Below are 21,060 nucleotides of genomic sequence, written 5' to 3'. Positions count from 1 at the left end.
TTTCCTTATCTACCTTTGTTTTTCTACTGTGCCAAGAAAACAAACTAAATCTCATATCGAATTGAACACTCCTGGCATGATCTATAAATGGTAGCATCCTTCAAACAGTCAAAGAAGACTGAGGAAAAGGTTAATTAGAGATTTGTAAGTCACTATAAGAATTCTTATTCGCATTACAACTGTCTATTTCCTGTATCATTAAAGATACACCTTGAGAGTTAACACGAGTTTCTCAAAGTAATTCATGTAGCAGTTCAAAAGTTTTAATGCATTTAATGGACACAATGTTTAATCACTGTTATATCTGTTTCTGCTTTAAGAGAAATTATTTATAGTTTTACATGTAGCATTTAAGAACTGCTTTAATCTAATCCCATATGTTGAGAAAACTACTTCTCAGACATTCTCATTAACTTAGATTTTGTACAGCAGGAATAAGTATGTGAGGAATTTTTATAATTATAAGTATACTGTGAATATTACATTAATAAGATAAGCTTTATCTATCTCCTCCACAAATGAGATCATCATTTTCTTAAATTGCTCTTCTTACTTGATTTTAATTTACCCTGCATATGAAGTTTTATAAACTATAAAATATTGTATGCAGGTAGTGTTAGCATTAATTGATGTGAATGTAATAACTTCCCAGTAAGTTTCTGGCTATCACACATGTCACCTTTTCCGTGAAGTGTCTCGAAATTCATCCAAGTAGTGGGTATTTCTGTCTGCTGTTTCTGTAAGACATGTTCGTACTTCCAGAAGCGCTATGACTACATGATGGGTTTCCACATCTGTCTCCTCTAGAGACAAGAAGTTGCTCAGAAGTAAGGAGCATACTTCATTCGTGTTCATCTCTTTGATACCTATTTGACTGCTAAACATATAGGAGATAAAAGATGTTAAATTAATAGGTAGATATAATGTACAAAATATCTTAAGGAAATGAAGCTCCAAGAAGTTAAGACTTTGCTTGACTTTTCCCAAGTTTATCAGAATTTATTACACTTCAACCATTGTACTACAGCACTGCTCTAGCTTCAGCAGCAGTGTTCCCTAGTACTACTACTACTACTACTACTACTACTACTACTACTACTACTGTATGTCCCAGAAATGATACATAAAAATTGCATACAGATTATTTTATGAATGTCACCATTATTCTGGTCTGCAGAAGATTCTCCCTGTGTATAGAAAGGGAACTGTGAACAATGAAAGAAAATAGTACACAAACCAAGTTTCCAGACAGACTGAGGTATAACCGCCTTAGTGGTTTCCTTTTGAGGTAATGCACATATAAATCATTTCAAGTAACTCATTTTGTATATTTCACTATTCCATCCTTGGATTTATGAAATAAACTGGTAAACTGAGCTGGCTTACTGTATGGTGTTTTACTGTTTAGTCTGATATAACAGTTGTTAGAAAATCTACTCACACATTTTAGAGCACTACCAACTTGATTTATCAGTTCAGAAATAAATTATTTTCATTTTGAACTTGATTTTAAATGTCTGACCAGTGTTTTTGCGAGCAGACTTTAAGGTTTTCCCTAATTAAACTTAAGAAAAGCCCACTATGTAGTCAAAGTTTAGAATTCTATTGAAAATAGAGTAACTCAGAAGACAGAAATGCATAAAAGTGGATTTTCGAAGTCCTCATTAGTATAGATTGTTAATCTTTTTATGAAAAGGAAATAAATATTCAAGAATCCAGCAATCTCTGTTTCCACTGCCAAAAAAAAAAGGAGGTTTTTTGGATAGTAGTGGTTGCATAGGCTGCTGGTATAGCAATTAGCAAATATAAACCTCTGTAACTATGTAAACAGGCACAGGTGAATATAATAAAGAATCCACTGTGGGAATGAAAGAGACTATGACAGTATGAGGTCTTAGTGCATAAACCATATGAATGTTGGCTAACTTCATTATCATAAAAAGAATAAGACAAATGCAGTACTAGAATTTACATTTGAAAAGATTACATTCAAGTGAATCCACAAACATGAGAGCTGATAGAATGTCAGAAAATACTAGTGGTGGTTGATGTCGGAATTCTGTCCCCCAGTTCTATCACTGAGCCTTACAAATTTTTCACTTCCTGAAATATAGAGAAGTCTTCTAGAAGAAGGAGGATCTTCATATTGGAATTCAGAAATATATCTGTTAATACATAATTATGTATTACTAAATCAAGTTTGAACATTTTTGCTACATAAAATGGACTGATTCTATTTTTAACAGAATTTTAACTCATAAAGTATTTTTTAAATCTTTATTAGTTTGCAGTATATAATAATAACATTTTTGGGGAAGTTGTCACATGCATATAACACATTGTAATTCTTTTTTTAATCCCCTTTCCATCCCCCATACTAGCCCCCTTTTGCAAACAATCATTTTCCTTTTTTTCTCCTTTTATTTTGCTCTGTAATTTATTTGAGGTTTCTTATATAGGAGAAACCAAGTGAAATTTAAGCTTGTTTCTGTTTTATTTCACTGAACATTGTAGTCTCAAGATGGCATCCATTTTCCTACAAATGACTCAGAGATCTTTATGGCAGAGTAGTACACCATTATATCTAAAAAGATTTTATTTATCCATTCATCTCTCAATGGGCATACAAACCACTTCAAAGATTTAGCTCTTAAGAGTTGTGCTATTACAGTAGATATGCATGTATCACTGTAATATGTCTGTAACTTTTGGAAAAATACCTAGAAGGGGAATAACAGGGTGGAATGCAATTTCTAATTGTAGTTTCTTGAGGGATACCTGCACAAACATTCCTTGTGTAATGACCAAGTTCCATTCCTACAAATAGGTCATTGAATGAATTGATTGCTAAGTCAGGAATTGTATATAGTTTGACATTATAATTCAGAACAGAGAAATAGTAAAAGGAAACTCCAACTTGCTTTGCTTTTATTTGCATAACTCTTACATGTAATAGTACAGTGTTTAACAACATAAAACTATAGTACTCGTACAGCACAGCTGGCAAAAGTTACACTACTGCATAAAACAAGACGTTGAGATTCTGTAGACAAGATATACAGGACTATACCCCCCCCCCAAAAAAAAGACCAGTTGTAAGTTGAAGCAGTGGGTCATAAAGTCTGTCATAAGCAGTAGGTCATGGGTCATTAAATGAGGAATCACTATACTGATTTCCATACTCACTGTACTAATTTGCATTCCCTCTAACAATGTGGAAAGGTTCCTTTTTCCCCCATAGCCTCACCAACATGTATTATTTGACTTATTGCTAGCCATTCTTTTTGCAGTAAGACAGAATCTTGTATGTTTTTCTTGTGCATTTTTCTATTTGGCAGACATGTTCAACATTTTTTCATGTATTTATTGACCCCTTGTACTTCTGAGAAGTATCTGTTAATTTGAATTGATTGCCTTTTTCTTTTTGGAAGTGGTCTAATTTTCTTGACTTCTTTATATTTTCTAGATATTACTCCTCATTCTAAGGTGTCGCTTGCAGAAATTTTTTCACAGTCTGTAGGTTATCACGTTACTCCATTGGTTGTTTCTTTTATTGTGCAAAAGCTTTGATCTTGTTTGTTGATTCTTGATGTTTTTTCTTACGCATTTGAGGTTCTGTTCAAAGTGTTATTGCCTATGCCTATATCTTCTAGAGTTTTATTTTATGTTCCAGCATATGGTTTGTTTTAGATCTTTGATTCATTTTGATTTTAGTTTAATATATGGTGATAAGATGTGAATCTACGTTCATTCTTCTGCATGTGTATTGCCAGTTTGCCCAGCACCCTTTCTTAAGAGACTGTCTTTCCGCTAGCTTATGGTTTTGGCCCTTTTGTCAAAGATCAGACACCCAAATTTCCATTGAGTTGTTTGTGCGTCCTGTGTTCCAGTGATGGCAAACCTTTTAGAGCTTTCAACGACAGCAAACAGCTGGTGGTGGCACACATGCCATAGGTTCACCACCACTGCTCTATTCTGTTCCCTTGATCTGCATGCTTCTTTTTATGCCAGTAACATCCCATTTTTATCACTATAGCTTTGATATATAACTTGAAAACTGGAATTATGATGCCTTTTGCATTGTATTTGCTGCCCAGGATTGCTTTTGCTATTCTTGGTCTCTTTTGGTTCCATATGAATTTTAGGATTGTTTCTTCCACTTCTGTAATGAATCTTGTTGGTATTTTAATCAAGATGACATTAAATCTGTATAGCAGTTTTGGAAATACAACTTTCCCTGTTGGGGTTCTGCAAGTAGAGGGAAAATAAAGGGTCGCACATATTAAAGGTCAGCCAAACTGCTGCCGCCCTGCCAGCCTAAGCAAGTAGCTTTTATTGAGATAAAGAACAAAAAAACTCAAATTGTGCATGCTTAGATTATATAACTTGTTTGCTTCTTGTCCTTATAGGACCTCATATTTTTCCCTTAGGGTAGGGGCAGTGTTTCAAGGCCTGCACTTTTTCTCATAACATTGTCAACTAGTTGTGTCTGGACGAAGTGGAGTCAGCGTGGCCTCTCTACACTTGACAATATTGATTCTGCCTCTAGGAGACATCATTCCATTTTCTAATGTCCTCTTGTATCCCATTTTCCAGAGAATTTAAGAGTTTTTGTTGTAGAAGTCTTTCATTTCCTTGTTTAGGTTAATTCCTAAGCATTTAATATTTCTTGATGCTATTGTGAATGGGATTGTTATCCCTACTTATTTCTTGGTGAGTTTATTAGTAGTGTACAGAAACACTGTTGATTTTTGTGTGTTGATTTTATATCACGCTACATTGCTGAATTGGGTTATTAATTCTAAGAGTATTTTGGTGAAAATTTTGTGTCTTGTGTAGATGAAGCATCATGCCATCTACAAATAATATGCAGCTTCTTCCTTTCCTATATGTATCACATTTTTTCTTTCTCTTGCCAATGGATCTGGCTAATGTTTTGAGTACTATAATGAACATTAATGGTGAAACAGAACTTCCTTATCATTTTCTGATTTTAGAGGAAACACAATATACTGTCGACAGTAGGTTTTCGTAAATTGCATTTATCAAATTGAGAAAAGGTCTTTCTGTACCTGTTTTAAGTGAACCAATATTGAATTTTGTCAAAGACCTTTTTGCATCTATTAATATGATCATGTGATTTTTGTCCTTACTTCTGTCTATGTGATGAATTCCATTTGTTAATTTATGTAGGTTGAACCATTCTGGTATCTATGGGATGAACAAAAAGCCCAATGTCCCCAAAAAATAATGAAAAAGAAAAAAATGAGTCCAGAACATTCCTCCATGTTTCACAATGAATGGTTTCTTTCCAGAGTCTGCAGTATTGGAATTCATCAAACATGGAATAGTAAGACCCTGCTAAGACCTGTTTTGTTAATACACTCACTTTACTGTATGTAGAGGCTGAATTCAGCTACACCTTTCTTCCTGGGTATTGTCATTCAGTGATGTCCACCTTAAGTCTGTATTCTCCCTAGCCACTCCCAGTTTCTGTGACTCTCAGTGTTCCCCAAATCATGGCTTTTCTGCCTAGCATTACAGTCTCCACACGCACTGCAGAGGCCCCATTGTCCGTGTGTCCACACTGTGACAGCCCTTCAAGTGAAGACTTACCTATCTCTGCTCATAATGGTAAATGGGGAAACCAAACAGACCACTGAGTTCTGTGCTGTATGTAGGCTTTGGGCCCGAGGTAAGAGCATACCACTGATGCAATGCCATCACTGTCATACCCAGCCCCTCAAAAGTCATACTAGATGTCTGGCTTCCCACCCTGGCGAATAAAACCCTTCTATTCCCCTAGGCCTGAGCTTAAACTTGCTGTTGCTGTCTCTTGTACCAGCCACCCACTCCCAGTCATGAAAGAAATCATGAAGTATGATTGTTCTGTAGCTGTTCTGTAACTCAGTTTTGGACATTATCTTCCCAAATGGCTCCTGATTAAGCCTCCTCAAATGTAGCAGGTACTGCACTGAATTTCTTCTCCATCTCTGGCCTGCCATTAGAAAGTCACTTTCAGACTAAAACCCCTCACTAGTTTAGGAGTTTACAAAACAATGCATCTTTCTTGGAGCTAACCCTGCCATCCCTGGCTTATCTATGTCAGCATAGACAGCTCTCTCACCTCAAAATATAGCTGGGGCAAACTTTCCAGACTACTTTATCCTTTTCTCTGTGTTATGCTCCATTTCTCCAGTGTCTCTAGAGTTCCTCATTTTCCTCCCTCTCTATTCCTGGAAATCTACCTTTTTCCTCTTCAAAAAGTTATTTTCCTGGTTCTGTATCTCAATTCCAAGTTCTGGAGAGGCTGTGTTTTGCTGCAGATAACTACTCTGCCATTTTTATTCCTTCAAGATTGAACATACTAAAAGTGCAAAAGTTCCCTCAAATTCCTTAAGATCTTGATCATAAATGTGGAGAAACTATTTGACTTCATTCAAGGTATTGATCTAACAATGGATTTCAAAGTATTTTTAAGTCTGAAGATTATTAACTTACTTTAATTAGTTTGATTTTTTAACAGTACACTATTTAAGTAATGGAAAATAAACCCCTTATAATAAAACTGTAATTTATTGTTCTTTTAATAGTAACCCCTGCCAAATGAAAATTATGATCCCTTTACATATTCTCTTTAGGGCAGTTAATAGATGCTATCATTTTTGGCTACCAGCACCTGGAAGTTGGAGTTTGTTTTTTAGCCTCTGATTGCCATATTCAAATACAATCTGAAATAAATAATTCCTGCCATCCCCATGCCCCACTTAGAATAAAAGTGCCTCTGATTATGAATTAACTGATGAAGGAATAGAGAATATATTCATTCCTATTATATTATTCCTATAATAATATATTAATTACCAGCATTAATGGCTTTCGCCTCTATAGTAGCATGTATACATATTCAGGGCACAATGTGTGAGTGAGTCCCTCTGTATAATGTATACTTCGTGTGTGAGTCCCTTTGTATAATGTATACTTCATGAAATAAGAGATAGTCAAAGCAGTCTGCTAAGCATAATGAATCTTCAAACCTGTTGTTTCAGGAGGATAAGAGGAAAAATCTACATAGACGATTACGAACCGAAAAAGTAAGATAGTAGCCAGGGATATAGCTCAGTGGCATAAGCACCTGCAAGTAGAAGGTCCTGAATTCAATTTCCAGTACCAAAGAAAAAGTGAGATTTTAAAACAATTCCCAGAAACTTAGACTTCTTCAGAACAGTAACTTCTGAATGGGAACCATTCAAACCAATCCTCATATAATTTATGCCTGTGCAGAATACTTTGGGGCAGAATTATTTGGTATAGGTAAATATCGAGAATATGGTTGGCTCTCTCTGAACAAATGTACAGATATAGCAGAAATCTCTATCAGAGGTTTCAAACCAGTGCTTGTGATCTAAAATCAGTGCTCACACATTTTAAATTTTTTTCTCTATTGTATTTAAAATATTTTAATTAAAATTTCAGTATCTCAGAAGTATGATTTTTCATATTTAAGAAGTTATATTTCCATAATAACAACAATAAGAGCTAAATTACAGGGATGGACTCTTAGTTCACCAAAGTCCCTTGGTCGCTTAGTCAGGACCTCATGCCTGGCAGCATTTGTATTGATGACCTCTGAGCAACACAGTGTGCTTACACCCTACTACAAAGAGTGAGGGTGTTGGCATCCACTGGTTTGTCTTAGTGATTTCTGTAGTTACATAGACTTCAGGGTTTTTTTCTTTTTTTAACAAATGAAAAAATATTTTGGAGAGTTTTATTCTATTGTTATGCTGTCCTTTCTGTAATGTAACTAGGCCTAAGAAAGATGATACTATACTATGGAATATATAAAATCCAAGAGCTTTACATAGCCTCATAGCTCAAGTTTTGAAACAGTATAGGTTATGATACTGCTTTCTCTACTTGATGGAAATGTCTGTAGCATCCAGACAATGTTACAAATATTTTCTTAACTGCATTTTTTTCTAAAAAAGACTCATAATATTACTATGAGACTACATTAACTGATATCATCCAAGGTGAATTTTTAAGAAAAGACATTATTTTTGGCTTACAAGTTTTGGGATTCAAGAGTCTGGTTTCTGGTCAAGCTTAGGGAAGTGCTTTCGGCTGATGGCAGCAGTGACTAGGGCGCGTGGAACAGGTCCCATGGGCAAATAGGAAGCGAGAGACTGGAGAGTGCCAGGTTCACTCTTTTTATAGCCAGCCGCCACTCTTGGCACAACCAGACCACTGCAGAAGGACCTTAAGCCCTTCCAAAAACAGTGCCCCCAGGACCCAACTACGTTTTGTTAGGTCCCACTTCTAAAATGTTCCACCTTGGTGCTGCCACAGTGGGTCCAACTGTCCAACACATAAAACTTTCAGGAACACATTCACATCATATCCAAACCATCAGCTTAAACCAGAGGACTCCTCATTTGAAGGGAATGCTCTGTTGTGCTTGTCAAAGATCTTTCTCCTTTATTCCTTCAAGCTATGAAGGGAGATAATTCACTGTGTTATCCATACTTTACAGAGAAGAAAATGTATGTACATTGGATATTTCAGTATTCGATTGTTAGATAAACTTAATTTTAAAAAGGACTTTGCCAGCTTTGTGGATTACACTTGATTTAGTACCAGATCTCTTGACACTGATGGTGTCTGCCACCATGATGTTTCTGTTAGCATTTCTAAAATTAGACATCAAGGCAGGAAAGGCAAATCTCTATTCAGAATATTATTCCTATTCCTGTAAGTGAGTTGTTACTGCTTCCTGAGTAAGAGGGGTCTGATGTAATCACAGTGCTGCTAACTTTTTATTCTGCTGCATCCCCTGCTATTGTCCCTCCGTTGTATGCTCTGTCTTCTTTCTAGCCCCCTCTCCCTTGTGATCAAGAGCTCGCAGAATAATAGGCTCATGCATATTCTTCTTGCTTCTCCACATGCATGATAGCTATGTCTGGGCTTAATGTAGGGCTTTGTGTAGCCAGTTCTTTATGTCGGTCTTCATGCTAGTATCCAGTTTTATAGCTTTCAGAGGTAGAAACAGCCTGTTGCAGCATGCCTGCCACAGGCCCACCACCACGGTACTGTGCCATCATACTGCAGTAGGCTTCTGGTTGTCTTGAGGTTGGATATTGTGATGGCTTTAGGTTTATTCTTTTTGCTCAGTTTTGCTTTAGCTGTTCTGGTTCTATATGAATTTCAGGATTGGTGTTTCTAGTTTTGTGAAGAAACTTTGGTATTTTGTAGGAGACTGTGTTGAATCTGTAAATTGCTCTTAGGAGTGAATGACTTATTCACAATAGCTGCTGAAAATACTGCTAGTGAACACCCCACCGTGACTTTGGAACAGTTTTTGGAGACATTCACAAGGTCTTTCTACTGCTTTATATGTAGCCTGTGTTGAGACTCTCAACTGTATTTTTGTTTGACTTACTGAGTTACTCAAGTCTAAGATTTCTGTTTTATTCTTTTTCATGATCTCTATCACTTTGCTGAATTTCTCATTCGTGTCATGAATTTTTCCCCTATTTTAACCTATTGTAGTCTCCATAAGTTTCATTATCTGTATTACTGTCAACTGTTGAGTTCCCTCAGAAGCAGACTCTGACATTAAGATTCCTGTGCAGGAAATTGCATTTTACAAAGTTCTTAAATTCAATACCAGTGGAAGAGCAAGCAAGGAAACAGTTGGCTTTAATTCGGCTTTGATTCACTAATCTGTAAAAACCTCAGCTGCTCCTGAGGAGCTCTAAAGCCAGAATACTCTGCAAAGTTATCCTGAATTTGTGTGGCTCTACCCTTAATGCCTCTGAATGGACAAATTACTAGAAATGGGCTCACCAGAAGTTATTCCAAAGAGATAGTGAGGTGTTTGCTAGCAGAATTTTCATTGGCTTCATAGATAAATCATTTACTCCTAAAGATGATCTGGGTGGCATATCACAGCATTCATTATAGTTATTTAGCATACACTTCGTTTAATTTTGTACTGTAAATTACTCTTAGCCACGTGGGAAGGTGAGACATTATTGTGTGGACTAAAATTTTTCTAGCAGTTATTTTATTCAAAGTCTGAACTGTGATTCCTCATATTGAATTGTTAATTATTAATCATCTCTTATTTTTATTCCTCTGTGTAATGAATCATTCATTTTTCTGTAACCCCTTTACATAATTGAATGGTGAGATGAATTTTTTAAAAATCCACTTTACAAAATACTTCCAGTCCTTCATCTAGCTTTAGTGCTGTTTATGATTTAATAAATAGCTTTGAAACTATGAAAATAGAATCAGCATTTTGTATTATAGTTCTCAAATTTTCTTTGAAATAATGTGAAGCTCATTTATTACTTTATATACAAATATATATATTGAGACTAATAGAACTTCAGTAGAAAAAAATTTGAATCATTTTCTAGGAATGGTATAGATGCACTTTTCCTTCTCGCTCAGCTTAGGTGTACATGGTAATGGAGTAATTCTGGTCTTGTGCTGCCAGCTGCCTCATCAAGGCACTGAGCCTTTGCTCCCTTGTTGGGAAGATGCTGCTGAGTTTATTCTTAAATGGGTTAAATGTTTCAACAGCTTCTGTGTGAACAGTATGGCCTATGTTGAATTATTATGTTTTATTTATATTTTACTAATTTCAAATAGTTCAGAGTTTGCACTGACAGATTCTTAGAAATCTCTGCAGCTATTAATCCTTATCACTTATACTGATTACCATTGAAAGATTCTTACTATGCACTTATATGATCACTTATATGAATTTTAGATGAAGTGCTTTAACACAGACTCTTCTTTTCTTAAGACTTTGTATTTAGAGATACAACAGCATGATTATTTTTAGAAAGTCCAAGGAAATTTGTGTGACACTATAATATGATGTGATGGTTATTTAGTAACCATATGAACATGTCCTGTTTCCAAACACATAGAAACTACAAAACTTAAGACAAAAATTGAAAATAGTAAAATTAGAAAGAGTAAAATTCTTATACTTTCCAATAAAATGAACTTCGTTAATTTTAAATTACAAAGGCAATTTTTCAGTTACTCAAAATTTGAAGCATAGTTTTTTGTTTATTTACCATGACTGCTAAAGAGTTTGAATGTTGACTTGTGATTTAAAATAATGCTGAAGCTTTTAAGTGTGGTTGTAATAAGAATGTCACCTCTCAACATTTAATAAAATTACTTCTAAATGAATGCTGTAAACAGTAAATATAAAAAATGTTTTTGAAGGGCTAGTACCAAATATGCCCTTTAAATAATTTTCCTTAATTATACTAACACAGGAACATCTATTTTCGTTTTCTTTTTTGTTCTCATTTTTTATGACATTAAACTTCTAAAACATAATTTAAAATATATTTTGGTAGAACTGTATTCATTTTACATGTTGCATTTTTTTTCTGTTTTTAGAAATAGATATCAGAACAAAATAAAAAAGTTTGTATTTCTTTTCATTTCCTTCTAGATTTATTCCTCACTACATTGTCTGCCTCTAGTACATTCCAGTTTGAAATATGGGAAAATCTGGTAAGAAATCTTTTCTTTGAAACATTTTTAAATGATGGCTATCAGTAAAGGTATGCAATGTAGAAAATAAAATTAATCACTTGGTTGGTTGATTTCAACAATAAATAGAATAGCTTTAAGAGCCTTTGGTTGCATTGCTGCATTTAAACTGCCAAGTGTTGCTGAAGAAAGTGATGCATTCAGCATTAGTTCCTCTGCAGGTTTTTAGGCATGACTGCCAGTTAAACTAGTCAGTCTACTCTAATGTACTTGTTAACGGGACCCCTGCTAGGCTGTCAGCTGGTGAGAGAGATTACTGTCATTTAATTTGTCAGCATGGTGGTTTATGAAGGAAACCTTTTTAAAAGACTAATTTTTCCTCTTTGCCTTTAGGCTTATATAAAGAAATAAGAATGTATACTAAACTTAGTGCCAGGTTGATTAGGATTAAGGAGTCTCCCAATAGTTTGGCTTTTTGTTTGTTTATAGAATCCTAAACTGATTTCATTATTTTATTTTTAGCCAAAGATTAATTAATAAACAGTAAATCACTTGAAATCTTGAAGCTAGATTTCAAGATGTATACTAAAAGACAGGATTTAAAGCCAATAAAAATGGACCAATTTAGTGACATGTATCACATATTGGTCAAGCCTAAAACTTAAATTTCCTCATATGGAGAAAGAATCTGCTTCACAGATTGATGTTGAAAATTCACAATGTTTACAATACCTTGGAACACAGTAGGGACATAACAAATTTTAGTTTTAGATCTCTTGATTTCCTGATTACTCTTATCTTTTATTTCATGCAAATTAAACCTGTTATCTTCTATGAATTTTATTAAAATACTGTAGAAAAATAACTATGTTCTAACAAATATAAAGCAAAAGCTTGTAGAAGGAGATTGATTATTAGCCATTTCTTACAGCATGATTATTGGCATTGCTTAGCACTCAGATTTCTTCATGGATGGAAACAAAACAGGAGAAGGGCTTTGGTTAGGCAAGAACAGAGCTTCTGACTGCTTCTAAACTAAGTAACATCATCACTTTTTTCATGGGGCAAGGAAAAGTAGGAAGTTTATCTTAAAACTAAAAAGACTTTGTTTAATATTTTACTTACTAAAATTTTATATTTATGTTTCTAATGATTAGAAATATGGTTTTTACACACCTTACAATTTTTATACATTAAGACTCTCATTACTGGATGACCTTTCATTCCTACCTCAAGTGAATTTTGAGGTACAGTATTAGAAAAACAAGAGATCTACTCGATATAGTTTGTGGCTGAGGGGAATAAAGCCTCGATATAGATAAGTAGGATGTGTATATAAAGTTATGAAATACTTTGAAGTATAAAATAAGATGTCCTTTCACCCTAGTCTGTTTTTACATGTAGTAACATAAAGTAACGAAGTTCAATAGGAAAAAAAAAATCTTCATAAAGAGAATAAATTTTGATTGAGATATTTTCCCCTTGAATATGATTTTCTTTAGAGAAAAATTACTAAACTGGCTGGTAGGTAATAGGGAGTAAGACTTGTTCATAGGGAGTAAGACTTGTTCTTGCAATAACACCACTGTGTCTGTCAGTAACCATTAACGAAAAAATTATTCAGACACTTGTTAGAGGTAAAGACATTATTTTCAAGGGTCTGCGATCATGGGATTTTATGATAGGAGGGAAAGATCGTACTCAATTACAAATATGACGAAAGAAAGTGGAACAGCCAGGAGCAGGGTGGAGGTCAGTGAATTAAAATTGTTAAAGTAGTAGAATAATTCTTTGCGAAACTCATCTAAACAGGGGTTTAGCTAAAGACAGGCCAAAATGAATAGATGTTAACTGACAGATTCTGGGTAAACTGATGCTGCAGGGTTCTCCCTACAACTGAACTGGGTAAGAAGGAAAAAGTACCAATTTGGGCTCAGCCAAGGAGAGATCTCAAAGGAACTCAAGGAAAGTTTGGTTAAGGAGAGGATTTGGGTGAGTATCCATGCTGTCATCAGTACAATTACGAAATACATAGATTCAAAATTAACTAGTTCAGATAAAGTATATTCGTAAAATGGATGATCATTTCAATGAGAAATTGGTCACTTTAATATAAAATTGACCAAAAAACTCAAAGCCCATACCATGTTAGCTAGAAGTTTAGGAACTACATAAAATCCTTCTCTTTTTTTGGTCCCACTACGTAGCCAGACTGGCCTCAAACACATAGCAATCCTCCTACCGCAGCCTTCTAAGTGCTGGGATTATAGACATGCGCCACCACTCCTGGCCATCACATCATTTTTTAAAGGACTAAGGATATAGTTCAGTGGTAGACAATTTGCATAAGGCCCTGGGTTTGATTCCCAGCACTGAAAAAGAAAAAAAAAAAACATGTCAGATCATCAGTTGTGTGTACAGCTGCATGACATTGCCCTGGGAGACACAGATGTGAGTAGAGCTTGCAGACTGGGGGGGGGGGGGGGGGATGAGTTCTGAATGTGGATAACTGCCTGGTGCCTCGAGCTGCAAAGCTTGTGCTGCAGAATTTAAAGACACAACAGTTGTGTCTCTGGTCCACCTATGATTCCATTGAAAGATGAGACATTTGAAATGGTTATGATAGAGGAACAGGATTTTAATGATTTGAAGTGAGAAAAAAGGAAGATGCAGACAACAAAGTATTCAGGAAACCCTGGATAATACTGAGAGTTCTAAATGGCTGCTTCAGAGTGGCTGATGAGGGCCAGAACATGAAAGAAATACTGGAAGGTAAGATTAGGAGAATCAGTTTTGGCACTAGCAGCAAAGGTCTCAGCTTCTAAACTAAGTAATTTGATCTTTTAAAAATCTATTTGGGGGGCAGGGATACCGCTCAGCAGCAAAGTACCTACCTGGCAAGCGCAAGGTCATGAGTTCCATCCAAGGTACCAAAAAAAAAAAAAAATTTGCTGGGCATAGAGGTGCACACCTGTAATCCCAGCATTTGGGAGGCTGAGGCTGGAGGATCGTTGCAAATCCAAGACCAGCATGGGCTACAAAGTGAACACATGGCCAGCCTGAACTGCATAATGAGACCATGTCTCAAAAAGACAAAAAAAAAAAAAAAAAAAATCTATTTAGAACTGATTAAAAGTTCTAGGACTGAGAGTGGGATGAATGCAGCTTTCATTGTTGCGGTAAATCTAGCTGCTGTGTTTTAGACAGGATAATGGGCTGTCTAGGGGTGAGGGAGTGACACAGGTAGAATGCACAGCCCCATAGGAAGCAGGCAAGCCATTGGCAGGAAACGGTAGATCGGAGAGGACAAGATGACCATAGAACAGAGAGAGAAAATGTAACTCCCTTAGGGTGGGGGGAAAATTTAGAATAGAGATATGTCAAGACAGTAGTTAGAAATGCAGAACGGAGACTTAAGGAAGCATAAGGGCACACATCATTGGGAAGAGTGCTCAGAATTTTACAATTTTGCCACTATTGCCATTGTGTTATAGAGAGCTATCACGTATACAATAAAGGTATTGTTGGCCTCTGTATACTAGATGCTAGTACCCACCCAGTCCCCAATTTTGGCAATTAAAAATGTATACAGACATTATCAAATGTTCTCTAAGGGGTAAAGTCACCCATTTGGAACCTCTGCTTTCCATGAATAAAGATACACATGATAATTGCCACATATTGCTTCCTGAACATATTCTAATAATTATGAATATGGCACTTTTAACATTTAATTTTAAAATATTCATCCTAAAGCATTGACATTCATCCATGAAAGGGTACGTGCTGCAACATAACACTTCCAGTTGGAAATTCAAGCAGAAAATGGCAGGCAATCCCCCTTATCAACGACTGTGCTCACCTGCTGTGATGGTAGTAATATTCCGGACAGATACTACCTGCTACAAGTGCTACTTCATATAAATAAATGCATTATTATGTGCTAGGCATATGTGTACATTATCTCAGTAATCACACACAAAGAAAAAAAAGAACTTGTAAAATTATATTTTTAAGTTAAGTCAACTGATGTGTAGAAAAGAACTTTTTCAGGCTTTAGAGTTAGCAAACAGTGGAGTTGGAAATGAACTAACAAATCTGTCTTTAAAACTTCTACCCTGTCGATTCCTGGTTCCACAAAAAAAAAAAAAAAAAAAAAAAAAAAAAAAAAAAAAAAAAACTTCTACCCTGAAATCATTGCACAATAATTCTAGAAAACAAATAGACAAAAGAAAGTAACAGAACACAGCTGCAGTAGAACCCCATATGGTCCTATTTTGGATTGCAGGAAAGTGGTGAAGTCCAGTAGGATCACCAAAGTAAACAATGAGCACACAAGGGACCTGATCAGTTCATGAGAAAAGTACTTGTGGGTTGAAAGCACAAGACTATCACTGTAAAATTTCCTTCCCAGTAGCTGATTTTGCAGAACACTTTCTTACCTTTCATTCCTCTTACCTTCTCCAGCAAGTACACGTACCCCCTTGTGACAGTGAATATCACCCAGAGGAGCAAGTGGCTGTCCCAGAGTGCTACCACTTGCCAGTGAAGGCAGCAGTATGACCCACATCCTCTGAACCCCAGACTGTTACTCTTCCCTCTCAGTGTAGGGCCAGGATGAAAAAGAGCAGTGATCCATGCTGTGTTTGTCTTCCCACATTAAATGGATAAGAGGCTCAACTTGAAGTATTGTGTTGTCCACTGAGAGCATTAGAAATATAAAGTTTATTAACTTATTTTCATCAAACAACATGTAAATGGAAAGTTATGTAGATTTGTACTGCCAAATGGAGTTAACAACAAGTAACGATGATGGTGGGAAGTTCATGTAAGTATTGTCTTTTCCTCAACTGTATCATGTATTGTATGTGTTCAGTATACACTCCTTTTGGCAAGAATATGTCCTCTTTCTATCTTAATTAGAAGAACATATTCTCCCTCTGTTGATCTCGCTGTGAATGTGGTACTTTAGACCTGGAAGCTGTTATTGACCAGCTTTTCTTGATGGAGGTGAGTGATGAGGTCACATGTGGAAGATGCACTTACTGAATTTCCCAGACCTCTAATGACCCACTCACTGTGTCAGTATATTGGGTTCATATTCAGTTTTATCTCATATGAGTCTGATATGTGCTAAGAGGGATTTTACATTCTTTTAAGAAACATTATATTTACTCAAGAAAGACTGCTGTGCAGGGGCTAGGAATTTAGCTCAGCGGCATAAGCACCTGCCTTGCAAGCACATGCAGCTTTCATTGTTGCAGTAAATCTGGCTGCTGTGTTTTAGACAGGATAACGGGCTGTCTAGGGGTGAGGGAGTGACATAGATAGAATGCACAGCCCCATAGGAAGCAGGCAAGCCTCACGAGTTCAATCCCCGGTACCGATTAAAAATATATATATATTTGAAAGAGTGCTGTGTTTTGTTTTGTTTTGTTTTTAATAGGGAAAGCACTTGACACTTAAGTCAGAAATCTGACAACTCTGACACAACAGTTCTAATATAATTTCAGGTAACAGGGAACCTTTAATATACATATGTAAGCAAGATAGCCATAGGAAAAAATCTTTAAAAATACATCAGAGGACCAGGGATATAGCTCAGTGGCGCAGTGCCTATCTGGCAAACACAAGGTCCTGAGTTCAATTCCCAGTACTGAAAAAGAAAAATAAAAGAAAAAAGTAAGTAAAAATACATCAAATACTTTAATAACAAGATAATCATGTTTCCATATGTAGATAATAGAATAAATGGCTGGAAACTTGCTTGTCATAAGACAAACCTTACTACTTTTGCATGGTCCTCAAGCATTGGTTTTTGTGCTTTTATTGTAGCATTTCCATTCCCTATAAAGGTCAAAAATTATTTTTTAAGAAATTGCCTGACAGATTAGCAGTATCATTAGAAGAACAAAGGAAAAACATTCAAGTATGTATATAAGTACATGGTAAGCAGGGTCAGTGTATCAAAGAGTGAACAGAGATGTCAGTAATAAGAGAGCTCATTATAAGACAGAGAGTTCAATATTCCAAACTCAGTTTTTATTTTTCTTATGTAGTAATCTAAAATTACAAAAAAGCAGAAGAAATAAGATAACAAATACTTATTATTTTTGTAAGCCAATTATGTGTGCTGTTTGATTTTGTAGAGTTTTGAAGACAGAGGTCTGTAATAGATTCTCCTTTTCTGCGGTACATGACAGCTGTTAGGATGTTTTGCTCTCCTTGACGATGCACATGAATTCAGGGGTCCTTAAGGGCCATTAGAATTCTCCTCTCATCTTCTTATCTTTCCCCAGTTCTCCCTAAAAGAATCTTTTATCCTTGAAATGTATAAAACATTGTGTCTTTGCTGCTTATTTGTATGACTTATGTTACCTTCAGAAATTCTGTCTTTCTGACTTTATCTTATCTCCCAACTATCTTATCTCTTTATCTTATCTCCCAACTGAACTAAAACTCTGTGAAGATAGAAACTAGTTTTTGTATTTTTTTGAATTTTCAGAGTCTTCTGCTATACTTAAAAGAGACTCATGATTGAAGTTAATGATGATGTTTTGATAAAGGGGGTAGGATATTAGATTTATAGCAAAAAAAGCACTCCAAAAATTGTATATATTTTTTGTTTGTCGGTTTGTTTTGTTTGTTTTTCCGGGAAGAATCTCACTATGTAGTGTACACTGGCCTTAACTCACAGCAGTCCTTCCTCAGCCTCCGAGTGCTGGGACTACAGGCATGTGCCACTATGTCCACCAAAATCTTATAATTCTTAACCTTACAGTGATTGCTTTTGTTTCATAATAATAACAGAGAAATGAGAACAATTTTATTGCAGTACAACAAAAGTCTTCAACTGTTTATTTCCCTGCTTCATTAAAAATTCTTTGTTTCCCATTAAAAAATGAGTGGTTTATGATGGTCTAATTCAACATTTTATGATTTTAACAGGATGGGAACTTCTCTATCAGTGACACATTACAAGCACCTCAAAATATGCTGGTAGTTGGACAGTCAGCATTTGCAGACTTTGGTAAGGTTATTTTTTTCTTTCAAATTCTGCCCTTTTTGAATGTCTTATTTTCACCCATCTACCAGATGACTTCAGTGATTTTAAAATGGCTCTAGATTTAAAAGATAGCTATTCTAGTATACATGTGGTCCATTCCTTAATAAAATAATGAAGGATTTATAGCATATGTGTTTTAAAGATAATCTATATTTAGTCTTCTTCGTAAGAATAACATATAACGTAAGAAGGCCTACTGAGGCTTTTCTAAAGAAAACCAAAAGTATGAATTTTTCATATAAATTTTGAATATCTCTTATCCCAAATCCTAGGGGTCAGAAATGTTTCAGATTTGGATTTTTTCAGATTTTTGTATTTATATATATGTAATTACATTTTGGGATATGAGGCCCTACTCTAAACACAAAATTTATTTATGTTTCCATGTAAATCTCATATGCCTAGCTTAAAAATTATTTTATTCAGTATTTTTAGTGTGCCTGCATTTTGACTATGACCCATCACATAAGACCATGTATGAAATTTTTGACTTGTGGCATTGTATTGGCGACCAGAAAACCAGATTTTGGAAAATAACAGAATTTCAAATGATAGATATTCAACCTATATGTCCTAAATATATAACATATAAATTTGAGGAAATTAACTTAAACTCTTGAACTTAAATATTAAAAACCATTTTTATTTACATCTTAGTTCCAAAAAAAACACGCGTCTGTTATGAATTTCTGTTTTTTGTAAGATGCTACAGTTGCTCAAGTTCCCTTTGAGAAACACGTGTGACTCGCTTCATCCTTTGTCAATATGATTGTTAAAGGGATTTTTATGTTAGATGAGGAGATGTTAAGTAGGGGATGACTGCTCCATAAAATATGTGAGAGCCCTTTCCATTTTGCTGTCCGTTTCCGTTCATCCTGCCAACCAAACAGCTCAGCCTGCTCAGCATGGCATCATCTCCACAGACCCAGCTTCCTAACTGATGAGACACTGGTGACAATAATCTTCATCTCACAGAGTGCACTGTGAATAGTACAACGTGAATAGAACACGATGACAGGCTTATAACAAGCGTACAAGAAATTGTAGTTTGAGTTATTTGTTGGATTTGGTTTTTGTTGGTGCTGCTCAGGTGACTAAATGGACTTATTGTCATGCGGAAGTATTCTAAAACAGCTGAAACAGGAGATGTGGCAGTGTTACACTGTGCAAACTTAAGCAGGAATCTGTGTTGTACTGTTTTCAGCTTTGACTATTACTTTTATTTAAACTAAATTTCTAATGCCTAGCTTATTGTTTTTTAAAGTATTCAAATGCTAAACTACATGGAGTCATTTTTAGAAATTTTCTGGTTAATTCACTTGACTGGATTAAAAACATACATTCACATCTCTCTAGGGGAAAAAAGTATATATAATTCTCCAGGATGTCACAGATTCCTATGATCACCCTCAATCTTCCATTAAGAGCCTTCACGTGAAGTTTTATGTTTTAAACTGATTGGGGTGGTCCACACCTGTAATCCCACATACTAGGGAGACTGAGCTAGAGGGATCACTCGAGCTCATGAGTTTGAGAGCAATCTGGGCAACAGAGTGAGACATCACATTCCAACAACTAAAGTAGCCAGGCATAGTTACCAGCTACTCTGGAGGCCAAACCAGGATTGCAGTTTCTAGGCCAGCCTGGGTAATTTAGTGAGGCCCTGTCTCAAAGTGAAGTAAAACAGGTTGCAGAGATAGCTCAGGGTACTTGCCTAGCAGGTACAGGACTCTAGATTCAATCTCCATTATCACAAAAATATAAATAAACTCACATGTTTTATTTAATGTGTTTTATATGAGGAAATGTTATTCTTTTTTTTTTTAATTTTATTTTGAAAGTATACAACAGAACAAGACAGAATAAAGCCAACTAAGATCGTACAGTGAAATTGGTACAGAACTTCACAGCTGGTTACCGGGATAACAGTAATAGGTATCACAATATATTTTGTTATCTTTATAATAGTTGTTCTTTCAATCACGTATATCAAAATGAGATGAAATATAGAACACTATAGCACTTATTAAAACAGAATATTGAATAGAGCAGTACCATTAATCAGAAAAGAGCGAAACAGTAATAAAAATATTTGCCTTCAAAAAGATGGTAGAAGGAAGTTCCCCTTATTTGCTATGTCAACCTCCCAGGAGACACTCAGATTTCTGGTTCCCACTTGCTAATGGACGGCAGGAGGGGAGAGAAGGGGACAGGGGAATGGGATATTTGGCTCTAGGGCATGCATCAGCATCAGTAGGTTCACTATTGCTTAGCAAGGAGGCAGGCTGGTTGTTTGCTTTCACAGCATCCTAAGTTCCAACACGGCTGTCCCCCTGGAAGGGCTGCAGTCTGCCACACTGCCACCACTTACCAGGGAGGGGAGGTGCTTGCTTGGTTTCCCAGTTTCCCAAATTTCAACATGGCGTGGATCTCAGGAGCTGCTGCTGGTTCTTCCCCTGCAAGGG

At 35.8% G+C, this 21,060-nt stretch overlaps 1 protein-coding gene across 1 annotated transcript in view; it reads left to right on the top strand.

Moving 5' to 3' along the window:
• The window catches only part of Itfg1 (integrin alpha FG-GAP repeat containing 1), a 225,653-nt gene that overhangs the window by 60,032 nt on the left and 144,561 nt on the right, over window positions 1–21,060 (top strand). The window contains exons 7-8 of the mRNA XM_063249304.1: window positions 11,489–11,550; window positions 18,478–18,559. Coding sequence (XP_063105374.1) covers window positions 11,489–11,550; window positions 18,478–18,559 — 144 coding nt within the window. The remainder of the gene's footprint in view (window positions 1–11,488; window positions 11,551–18,477; window positions 18,560–21,060) is intronic.

This window comes from Cavia porcellus, unplaced genomic scaffold (assembly GCF_034190915.1).
Source record: "Cavia porcellus strain 051 isolate PalLab524CR breed Dunkin Hartley unplaced genomic scaffold, mCavPor4.1 scaffold_5, whole genome shotgun sequence".
Classification (NCBI taxonomy): Eukaryota; Metazoa; Chordata; class Mammalia; order Rodentia; family Caviidae; genus Cavia; species Cavia porcellus.
This window is presented reverse-complemented; position numbering and strand designations above follow the sequence as displayed.